The 12,410-nt window shown below is 34.6% G+C and overlaps 1 protein-coding gene across 7 annotated transcripts in view; it reads left to right on the forward strand.

Annotated features, from left to right (window-relative positions):
- Positions 1-12,410, forward strand: part of Usp9x (ubiquitin specific peptidase 9 X-linked) — a 107,303-nt gene that overhangs the window by 24,688 nt on the left and 70,205 nt on the right. For all 7 annotated transcript variants that reach the window (XM_013348365.2, XM_013348364.2, XM_013348367.2 and 4 more), the window contains 7 exons: positions 1,998-2,143; positions 4,825-4,904; positions 5,982-6,094; positions 7,257-7,475; positions 10,911-11,026; positions 11,435-11,686; positions 11,762-11,900. In XM_013348365.2, coding sequence (XP_013203819.1) covers positions 1,998-2,143; positions 4,825-4,904; positions 5,982-6,094; positions 7,257-7,475; positions 10,911-11,026; positions 11,435-11,686; positions 11,762-11,900 — 1,065 coding nt within the window. The remainder of the gene's footprint in view (positions 1-1,997; positions 2,144-4,824; positions 4,905-5,981; positions 6,095-7,256; positions 7,476-10,910; positions 11,027-11,434; positions 11,687-11,761; positions 11,901-12,410) is intronic.

Raw genomic sequence — 12,410 nt, forward strand, 5'->3', positions numbered from 1 at the left:
AAAAACCAAAAAAAAAAAAAAAAAAAAAAAGAAACATATATATATATGTGTGTGTGTTTGTGTGTGTGCGTATATATATACATATATATATATACTTGGTTTTGTAGAGGTCTTAGGATTGTGATAGTAGTATTTCATGTCTGTTAGGTATTAATATATATTTTTCATCTATTGACGATAATTCTCATCTTTAAAACAAAAGAATAAAAGTAAATTACATTCTTACCTATACAACCACTCTTTACCTATAGAATTTCTCCTTGTTTCTTATTGCTATTTTTTGGTTTGATTTGGTTGGTTTTGGTTTTTCAAGACAGGACTTGTTTCTTTGTAGCACTGGCTGTCCTGGAACTCACATAGTAAACCGGTTTGGCTTTGAACTCACAGAGATATGCCTTCCTTTACCTCTCAACTGCTGGGATTAAAAGTGGTGCCACCACCATCCAGGCTATTCTATCTATGTTATTTAATGATAGGATTTTATTTATCTCACAAAATCTGATACTGTTAGACCATAAAGAAGCAACCAAAGATTTAATCAGTGTCCGATTAGGGCTTAGGGTTTTTGTTGTTGTTGTTTTGTTTTCTTTTCATTATTTTTAATTATATGTGTGTATGTGCATCTATGTGTGGGAATATGCACTAAGTACAGGTACCTACCGAGGTAATGTCATATCTCCTTGGAACTGGTGGTTGTGAGCTGTCTGGTATGGGTGCTGAGAATTGAACCCACTGCTCTTAACTGCTGAGTCATCTCTCCAGCCCAGGACTCGGTTTCTTGATAGCTTTACACATACTGAAATAAAGAGAAAATTTAAAAAAAATTAGTAACTGGAGGTAGTCATTTTTATGCCACGTGTGTTCTTGGTTTTTAGCTTGAGTCATCAGGCTCAGTGACAAGCACCTTACTTATTAAGCTATCTTGCTTGGCCCATAAAGGAAATTTCCTAATCAAATTTTTAGCTTAAAAAAATCTGTGTATATAGATTTTTTTTTTTTTTTTGGTTTTTCGAGACAGGGTTTCTCTGTGGTTTTGGAGCCTGTCCTGGAACTAGCTCTTGTAGACCAGGCTGGTTTCAAACTCACAGAGATCCGCCTGCCTCTGCCTCCCTAGTGCTGGGATTAAAGGCGTGCGCCACCACAGCCCGGCTTGTGTATATAGATTTTAAGGCTCCAAGTATGCCATAAAAACCAGTGACAAATGGGATGAACATTCCTCAGATATGCAGTATTTGTGAAGGTTCTAGAATGTAATTTGACAATGTAATTTGACAATGTATGCTAATAGTTTTTAAACAAATTGCCTATATTGTTGTAGTAAATATTTCTAGTGTCCTGTCCTAAAGAAAAAATTGCTTTCTATAAGATTTATACATGGAAAGCTTATTAATTTATGTAATGCTGAGAATTTTGACTACTTAGATATTGAATGGAAAGGGAACAAATACAGCCCTAATTTTGAAAATGAAAAGGACAGATAACAGTCCTAATTTTATTGAAAATTTACAGATCCATGAATTTTTTTTCTTTACATTACAACGATCACAAGGAGGTAATTAAAATGTCCTTGCTGGTGTTTTATTTGTTGATGTGGTATTATAGATGTTTAAAATTGGTTTTTGTCTGCATTTTTTTTGTGAACTTGTAAACACAGGACAAAGTATTTTGGTTGTTTAAAACAGGTTTCTAAAGTTATAGACTTCAATTTAGCTATTTATATGGGGCTTCTGGCACTTGAATTCTTCTGGTAACTTTGTGTGGTAACTGTAGTGTTATCCATGTTAAATGTAAAAATTCATCATTAAGTTGCTTACTTTGTCTTACAGTTTTGCACAAACTCTGAAAGGAGAACATATTAAATCATAAGCTTTCAGTGATCTCTTTGTAAAATCTTATGCTACTGACATTTTAAAAAATATTACTAATCTATTAGTGTTTGGACTAGTGTGCGTGTGTTGTAGGAACTTAATATCTGGAATGTTTAATTTTTAATCAAGACTTCATCGCCTGATTCTTCCAATGAGAATTCCCCGGCAACTCCTCCTGATGAGCAAGGTCAAGGTGATGCCCCTCCACAGATTGAAGATGAGGAACCTGCATTTCCACATACTGACTTGGCAAAGTTAGATGATATGATCAACAGGTCAGTTGGTTTTGTTTCTGGTGTATATAATACATAAGAAAGCCAGGTTTTCCAGCATTCTATGTGATAGGTAACACAAAGACAGTGGAAGAGGAATCTGCTGCCTTAATTTTCCCATCATAATCACTACCAAGTACTTTATAACCCGTGGTTCTTGGTGGATATAATGAAAACGAGTGAGAAACTTTTTAGGTTAACAATATGCACCTACATAGGGCCATATTTGTTTGATTCCAAAGTAGAACTGTTTGTGGTTTTTTTGTTTTGTTTTTGTTTTTTGAAGACAGGATTCCTCTTTTAACAGTCTTGAGTGTCCTGGAACTCGCTCTGTAGACCAGGCTGGCCTTGAGCTCACAGAGATCCACCTGCCTCTGCCTCCCAGTGCTGGGATTAAGGGCATGTGCCACCACCATCTGACCAATGATGAAAGCAGGTTTTCAATTGGCATATTCCTAAGTTTAATAACTTTTAGGGTATCCCTGAAACAAATCAGATCATAAGGAGTTTCTCAGGACATGCCCTTCATGCTGACTCAAGAGAATGACACTTTTAAGATGTTCTTTGGGGTAGGGAAAGAATGTAAAGAAACAGAAGTGCATGTCAAAAAACCCTATCTGAGTGTAGTCCTCACTGGGTAGTGTGAACTCAACAAGGGCCCCTCAGAAAGAGTAGTGGACACTGGAGCAATGAATGGCTCAATCAGCAAGAGTACTTGCTACTTTTTCAGAGGATTCAGATTCTGTTCCTGACAGCCATACGGCAGCACCCATCTGTCATCTGTTATTCTAGACACAGGAAGTTACGGGTACCTCTTTTGGCCTTGAAAAGTACCAAGCATACATGCAGACTTAATACTCATACACATAAAATAATTAAAATGAGAACATTTTTTTTTTTTTGGTTTTTCGAGACAGGGTTTCTCTGTGGCTTTGGAGCCTGTCCTGGAACTAGCTCTGTAGACCAGGCTGGTCTCGAACTCACAGAGATCCGCCTGCCTCTGCCTCCCGAGTGCTGGGATTAAAGGCGTGCGCCACCACCGCCCGGCTAAATGAGAACATTTTTAAAAGGATAATGGAAAATATACTCTTAGGAATTTTGCTTTTTTGTTGTATTTTTACTTAATAAAAGTAAAAACTGTTAGATACATGGAAGAATAAAAATCATCTGCATTAAAACAAACTGAGCTGGGTGTAGTGGTGCACATCATTATTCTCAGCACTTGGGAGGCAGAGGCAGGCAGATCTCTTTGAGTACAGGGTCATCATGAACTATATAGTAAGTTCTAGGGCAGCCAGAGCCACATAGACCCTATCTGGAGAAAATATACAAGCAAAAATCTAAATTCCTTAGTAATAAGTATGCATTGTTAAATACGTATAGAACTATGTTGTATAATATATAGTAAATAAATAAAATTTATCTAACCCCTTCCCCCAGCTTTATCCCCCTTACATATCCCAACCAAAAATTTCTCTTAACATAAATCAGGAGTACATTTTTCCATATTTGTGTTTACTATTATATATGTATTTTTCTCTCTATATAAAATCTTATTATAATTTTGTAACTTGTTTTACTTGTTTGGAATATTTTCAATTAATTCATCTTAAAGGGAACATTTAAAAGAATGTATGCTTCTACTAGCAGCTTTTAATAATCACATGCACTGAGTTACTGTCAAATCAATTTTTCTTCTACTTTTTCTCCTTTTTTTTTTTTTTGGAGTTTTCCTACTCGCACCTTCTGTAATGCTTTATTTGTAGGTAGATATTGTTTGATTTTGTATCTTGCTTTCTCCATCTATGGCAATTGCAAGTTTTGGGTATAGTAAGCTGGGCTGTCAGATCAATGTTAGGCTATTTATAATGGTTCTTGGTTGTTCTTAATACAGAGATGACATACTGGAAAGTTGCATTGTTACATTTCAGAGTTGTCTAGTGGTTGATAAAATATGCAGGCTAGATATTAGGTTGCATAAAAACAATTGTTTATGGAAGAAAAATGCAAAGGATATTTTTAAAATAATGGTGGGTAGTTATTTCTAATAGGTTATTAATGGAATGTTTTTACTAAAAGGGGCAAGAGCAGTTGAGATTGAGTTAAGACCAGCTCTTAGGAGAGATTTCAGTGGTTGGCTAGAAGAAGGTTGACTCTTCTTGGGACAGTGGGTAAATTAATGGTGATGATTGGGAAGGCCTATAAAAAGGATAGCTAGATGGTCAGCACTGGAACTAAAGAAAAGGCTGCATCTTTGTTTAAGGGAGAGTCACCTGTGGATTCTGCAGATCCTTTAGAAAAAATTGCTAGATTATGAGGCATGAATCAGTCTTGGCCTCCTGAAGTTTTTGTTCTTTGTGAAGAAGTTCAAAGCATACTTCTAATCTGAATTCTGAAAGCCCTTTTCTGTGAAGTTTAATAATAGGCCTCTGATGCACAATTGGTATTTTATTATAATAGTTTCTTACATTTTTTAAAAGTCTTCTTGTAGAGACAACAAATGATACTTAATTGTTAAAAAGAAAATTCAGCCAGCCCCACTGTTGTATAGTATTTAGTGTTATTTTAGTTAATACTTAATATTTTCATAGTAAAATGAATAATTGTAATTAGTAACTAACTATAGTACGTTTTATATTTAATACACAACCAGTAAACCTCTATTTTATTTTATAAATTCCTAGGCCTCGATGGGTCGTTCCAGTTTTGCCAAAAGGGGAATTAGAAGTGCTTTTAGAAGCTGCTATTGAGCTTAGCAAGAAAGGTATGTCTGAGTGTCAATGCTTTTCTAAATGTGTGCTACTACATATATTTTCACTTTATTCCTGAAAACTTTATTTTCCTGTTAAAACATAAGCTTACAGATAAAGCTCTCATTTGTTTAAAAAGGACAGTCCTCAAGAGTGCTAGACAGAACATGTATATGTATTTATATTTCTAAAGAGCAAGTCCATTGTTTAGATTTGCAGTCACTCAAAGATTTATTCCTGTTACGGGAATTCCATAATATACACAAAAGTTTTTACAATTAAGTACTCTGTAGGCAAAGCTACAGAGAAACCCTGTCTCAAAAAACAAACAAAATAGAAGCAATGCATCTTACTTGATCTCTTGGAGAATAGTAAAGATATGAGTGGGCGCTAAGTACATGGTTTGCAAGCTAATATTTTAAAAATAATTGTGAAATGTCAAATTTAAGACTTTCAGAACAAAATGCTTGAGTCTCTGTCACATGGCACTGACTCATTTTGGGTTTAAGTTATAGTCTCATATGTATTTCCTTTATTTTTTTTTTACTTCATTGATGATTATACCTAAGATTGTGTCTGTTAGACTAACTACCCTTGCACTAAGCTATAGCTTCAGCCCTGAGTTACTGTTAATATTATCACTTCTGCATAATTATTTTAGAATTTGATTCCGAAGGCCTCGAAATAGCTGAGCAGTTAGTTATTAATGTTTGCTGCTCTTGCAGAGAGGGGACCCAGGTTTATTTAGTTCCTAGCACTCACAATCATTGGCTCATAATCACCTATAATGTCAGCTCCTGGGAATCTGACACCCTCTTCTGGCCCCTTGTAGTACCTGCATGAAACATGGTATACATCAGGCACACACACTTAAATTTTTCTTAATAATTTTTAAAAGTTTATTTCTGATTTAAGTTTCCTTTCTGACATGTAGAAACTTTGAAATAACAATAGTGTTATGATAATGCTGTGAACTTTTATCCAGAAGTACCCTTTAACTGCTAGCCTGTCATCCAAGTTTCCAATTACTTATGTCTTTCATCACATAGTTGAACATTGTGAAATAATTTTTTTTCCCTCCCTTTTCTTAGGTCTTGATGTTAAAAGTGAAGCATGTCAGCGATTTTTCCGAGATGGGCTAACAATCTCATTCACAAAAATCCTTACAGATGAAGCAGTGAGTGGCTGGAAGTTTGAGATTCACGTGAGTTTTCATTTGTCTTTTAAAAAGCAAATTATATAGTGATCCTTTTGGTGGGGAGGGCAAGTATGTGTGTATTTGTTTATGATATATTTGGCTGATTGGAGTATAAATGTTTAACTTTTAAAGTAATTTTATAGTATATTATTTCTGTTAGAGGCAGCATGGGCATTTAAAACTAGCATGAGATTTAGAGCTAAAAATACTTGATTTAATCTTTCTCCTTGGTTCTCTAGTACCTTTTGAACTTGGGCAAATTCCCTCATTTTATTGAAAATCTAATGCAGTCAATTGTAAGATGTAGTTTTATTTTATATATTGTTAAGGAAGGCAAAATTGCCCAAGATGGGTAAAATGTAATGCATGTCTGAGGGACTAGAAAAGTCAGTGTTGTAGAGGTAATGAGAAATGAATTCACTGCAGAAAAGAACACCAAAGAAACATGCATATTTCAGTTTTGGCACCTAAAACTTCTAAGTGTTTAAGCCATGAGTTACTGTCTACACAATTCTATAATCTGAATTCAATTTACAATTGTCATCCCTTTTAAGTAGATAACTCAGGGGCTATAATATCTCTGAATAATGAACAGAAGCAAATGAAAATAGTTTAGTATTTGTTATTTGTAGGATGCAATCATATTGTTTAAAGAGTTGTATTTGGACTAATGAAATGCTGTAACTGCTACAGACCTATTACTTGTTTCACTATGGACATAGTCATAAAGCCAATGATGTTTTTGTATTCTGAACATTTTTTCAGTTACAATGATGGGGTAAAAGTCACAATATAACATAATTTCTCAGATTTAGAATATGATTTGTCAGTATATAGTCTTCCATTTGGAGTAACTGATACATTATTTTAGAATTTTAGAATTGGTGCTTCTAGTGTAAGAATTCTAAAGAGGGAAAAAAGGGAATTTGTATCTTGTCTGAAGACAGCAGGATCTGACAAATCATTTCATTTTTAAGCAAGAAACTTCTTGAAAGTACACACCATATAAATTATAAAGCAGATTAATTTTTTCATAATACTAGTGGATATTCAAGTAATCAGTATAAAATGGGGAGTTCATTTAATATTAAGAGTAATTAGGATTGCAACTTCTGTTTGAAATTGCAGTGTTTCACATTCTAAATCACCATTCTCCCATGTATAACAGAGATGTATTATTAACAATACTCATCGCCTGGTGGAGCTATGTGTGGCTAAATTGGCCCAAGACTGGTTTCCACTTCTAGAACTTCTTGCCATGGCCTTAAATCCTCATTGCAAATTCCATATCTACAATGGTACACGTCCGTGTGAATCAGTGTCCTCAAGTGCTCAGGTGCCTGAAGATGAACTTTTTGCTCGTTCTCCAGACCCTCGATCACCAAAAGTATGTTGATTTGTTACTTTCAAAATTAAACATTAAGATTTGTTTTGTTCTACTGCAGAACTTTAATCTCAATCTCTTGTGAACACAGAAAAAGACTAATTTAATTATACTCTGAAAGGGATTTTGCATTATGGTTTGAATTCTTCATTTTATACCAAAACTGTTTTATTGTATTCTACTAGTGTTTAGTTTTTCTGTGTAGTAATAGTTGAGATCTGACAACCAAATATGGCTTTGAGACTTTTAATGAAACAGCATATAGCACTAGGAGCCTTTGCGTAGTCATAATATTTCAGTTCAGTGCTTATGGTCCCTTCTCCATGTATAGTTAATCCCTATTATCTTTTACTCAACTAGAAATAGTCATAATTTGGCTAATAAAAGATATTTGTTTCATTTGTAATAGTAATAGAGAAAAAGTATGACTGATTAGAAACCTCAGGTGTGGATAATAAAGCTATGATATTTTAACTCCAGAATAGGAATATGTTATATGCTTAGTAATAAATCACAAAAGTAAAATAATAGAAATTATAAAACGGAAGCAGGAATATAAAACTTTGAAATTTTACTAAAATATATAGTTAAAAATAAATTTCCTCAGGACAGGAACCAAAAGCTACGGAGAAACCCTGTCTCAAAAAATCAAAAAAAAATAAATAAATAAATTTCCTATAGCAATGTAAACACTGTACTTTAGATTTTTTTACTATATACTTTTAAATTTATACTTTTATAATTTTAATTTCCTTTAGTAAGTGCTGCTAATACATAGTTTCTAAATATAGACTTTAAGGAAACTTTTAAGATTTGTTTTTGTTTCATGTATGTGCATGAGTATTGCCTGCATGTATGTTTTTACACCATGCACAAACCTGGTGCCCTTCAGAGGCCAGAAGAAAGTAATGAATTCCTTGTAATCCACAATTCCCACGTGGGTGCTGGGAATTGAACCTAATTCATTTGTAAGAGCAGTCAGTGCTTATCGGCTGAGCTACCTACCTGTCTAGTCTCTAGAGAGATACTTTTAAGATTTGGGATTTTTTTCCCCCTTCTCCTAATCAGCCAAGGAATATTGAAAGTCAGAGGAATTTTGTGACTTTCATTGTTAAATCTCTATAAACTTTTTAAAAATTGATTATCAGGAGGTGGTGGTGCACACTTTTAATTCCAGCACTTGGGATGAAGAGACAGGTAGATCTCTTGAGTTCCAGTACAGCCGGTGCTGTTACAGAAAACTTTTTTCATAGGCTATGGAATCATTTAAATTTTTTTCTATGTAAGACTGGTTTGATGTTGCCAGTTCTAGGGTATGTGTTGCCTCCTCCTGACTGACCTCCACCCAAAGGTAGTGCACATGCATGCATACCGAACACTTATAAACATAAAATCTTAAAAGAGAAAGAATTAACTATTAAGTATATCAGCTCAGTCTCGTTCTAGTTACTGAAGAAATACAAAAAAAAAATACATAGCAAACATGTACTTTTTTATAAGTAATCACAAAAGAGATCTGGTGAGCTGAATAGAGGTTTGGGGGCTAGAGAGGTGGCTCAGTGGTTAAAGAGCACTTGTTGCTCTTGTGGGAGAATCTGGGTTCAATTCATAGCATCCACATGGTGATTCACAATTTCCCTTAATTTTGACTCAAATGGACCTAATGTTCTCCTCTGGCCTCTGGCACCAGACATGCCACATGGTAAAGTATATAAAGGGAAACACTCATACACGTAAAATAAATACTGAGAGTTTAATGACCTAGGGTTGGTCATTAAAATAAAAGATAGAAAAATATTGAACTTACTGAAATATGACAGTGTCTAGTCTTAGAGAACTTAAAATTTCAATTGTTATAATTAGCTTATTGTATTTGTTCCCTTGGTTTCTTGAGATAGGGTTTCTCAGTGTATCCCTGGCTACCCTGGAACTCACACTTTAGGTCAGGTTGGCCTTGAACTCAGCGATTCCCACCTGCCTTTGCCCTGGCACTGGGATTAAAGGTGAGCACCACCATTGCCCAATAAACAGAATCTGTATTCTACATTTCCTCTTTTTAAATATAGCTGTAGGTTTTTTTTTCTTTTGCCTAGGACATTAGTAGAGAAACTATTTTTCTTCTCCCTCATTTAATTTCAAAATACGGCCTTTTAGAGAGTGTCAAGGTGTAAAAGAGGTTGTCTTGGGTATTTAGCTTTTTGATATATTCAATTTTTTTCCCCCAAAACAGGGTTTCTCTGTAGCTTGAGCCTGTCCTGGAACTAGCTCTTGTAGACCAGGCTGGCCTCAAAACTCAGAGGTCCGCCTGCCTCTGCCTCCCAGTGCTGCGATTAAAGGAGTGCACCACCACTGTCCGGCTGATATATTTCTTTTGTAACCTTTCAGTTCATTTTGAGTTTTTTTAAATGGCAAACTTTATTAATAAGTTTAATAAGATGGGAATTGAATACATTTATGTAAATTAGCTAAAGAATCCAGAAGTTCTAATTAGTAATAACACATACCATGGTATAATTGGGTTTTCCTGTCTGTCTTTCTCTCTCTCTCTCTCTCTCTCTCTCTCTCTCTCTCTCTCTCTCTCTCTCTTTCTCCTTTTGTTCTTCCTGCCGTGCAAGCAGTGTATCAAACCTAAGCCTTTGCTCTCGGTAGCCAAGTGTTCAATTCTTGTGGCATGGGCTAGTTTTTAATTGACAGTTCATTTTTAGGCTTCAAGATTATTCTATTTATATGGAATTTTTTTAAAATATTATGTATACAGCATTCCTTCCATGTATGTCTGCAGGCCAGAAGAGGGCACCAGACCTCATTACAGATGGTTGTGAGCCACCATATGGTTGCTGGGAATTGAACTCAGGACCTTTGGAAGAACAGTCATTGCTCTTAACCTCTGAGCCATCTCTCCAGCCCCCTTGATATGGAAATTTTAAATGCTTATAACTGTAATAAGAAATTGACTCAGTGAGTGACACATGCCATTGATCCCAGCACCCAGGAGTCAGAGGCAGGCAGATCTCTGAGTTCAATGCTTGCCTGGTCTTCAGAGTGAGTTCCAGGACAGCCGGGGCTGTATAGAGAAACCCTGTCTTGGAGTGAGGGGATTTACTTAGAATATTTTATACTAGATTGTTAAATAGCTTTTCCTTCATCTTTTACTTGAGTATTTTAACCTCATAAATTATTTTAATATAGGTGTTTTTAGGTACTTAGGAAAGCCACATTCTCTTACAGTGTGTGATTGCTGAGACAAAACATGGATTTAATTTTCCAGTAGCAAAACTGATGCATTATATTTCTGTAATGTAAATTCATGCTTGCTGTTTACTCTTCATCATAAGTGGATTACTGTGAATGATTTGACATTAATTGGTTTTAATATATCAGTCAAAATAGTACTTTTTCTTAGAAGCCAAAAAGTAAACTTTCTTACTTGAATTGCAGGGTTGGCTAGTGGATCTCCTCAACAAATTTGGCACATTAAATGGATTCCAGATATTGCACGATCGTTTTATTAATGGATCAGCATTAAATGTTCAGATAATTGCAGCCCTTATTAAGTAAGTTAGATTTTAAAATGAAATGTTCAGTGTTCTTAAGTTTCTGGTTTTATTTTGGTTCAGTTAAGAAATGGAGTAATTGGGGCTGGAGAGATGTCTCAATGGCTAAGTGACTGTTCTTTCAGATGACCTGATACTAATACGTGGTTCACAATTGTCTGTGACGTCAACTCCAGGTGATCTGATACCTCTGACCTCTTGAGGGTACTTGTATTCAAATGCACATGTTCAATCTAAATTAAAATATACACATGTGTGCACACAAAAATTTAAAGAGAAATAGTTCAAGTTAAGATTTTTATTACTTGTTAATTGGATTTTTTTAAAAATAATAAATGTACTATGAGAATCTACTAAATTTGATTTTAAAACATTGAGTATTTACAGGAGTTTTCTATTTTATTTCAGACCATTTGGACAGTGCTATGAATTTATCACTCTGAACACAGTGAAAAAATACTTCCTTCCAATAATAGAAATGGTTCCACAGTTTTTGGAAAACTTAACTGATGAAGAACTGAAGAAAGAAGCAAAGAATGAAGCCAAAAATGATGCTCTTTCAATGATTATTAAATCTTTGAAGAATTTAGCCTCCCGGGTTCCTGGACAAGAAGAAACTGTAAAGAACTTAGAAATATTTAGGTTAAAAATGATACTTAGGTAAGTTTCTTATCTTTGGAAATAGTTATGTACATTTATTTTTAGAATCAAATCAAAACTGAATGTCTCCTACAGGTTATTGCAGATTTCTTCTTTCAATGGAAAGATGAATGCACTGAATGAAGTTAACAAGGTAATTTCTAGTGTGTCATACTATACCCATCGGCATGGCAATCCTGAGGAAGAAGAGTGGCTCACAGCAGAGAGGATGGCTGTGAGTTCTTTCACTTTTTCTTTTTTTCTTTTTTTTAGTATATAAATACATAAATCTAGAATGACTGTTACTTAAATTAGTAATGTTAACGTTCAAATTAAAGTTGTAAATTGAATGTTTTGATTAATTTATAAGATTGTTAAATCTCAAACTTTCTAAAATAGCATAATTATTGGTGGTTGATCTTGTGTTCAATAAATTTCTTAAATATCATTTTATTGCAAGTTTTTCAATAAATTGGGAAATTGATTAAAAGAGAACACAAGATATAATATTTGATCATAATTGAAGCAAGGGAGCCTATTCATATAACCAATTCCAGTTAATGACTTGAAAACATGAAATACACAGGTGGGTGTGGTGGTGTACAATTGAATCTCAGCACTGGGGAGGCAGAGAGGTAGGAAGATTTGCTACAAGCCTAAGGCTAGTTAGGGCCATGTATTGAGACTGTCGTGTGTGTGTGTGTGTGTGTGTGTGTGTGTGTGTGTGTGTGTGTGTGTGTGTGTG

Source organism: Microtus ochrogaster, chromosome 10, assembly GCF_000317375.1.
Source record: "Microtus ochrogaster isolate Prairie Vole_2 chromosome 10, MicOch1.0, whole genome shotgun sequence".
In the NCBI taxonomy this organism is placed as follows: domain Eukaryota; kingdom Metazoa; phylum Chordata; class Mammalia; order Rodentia; family Cricetidae; genus Microtus; species Microtus ochrogaster.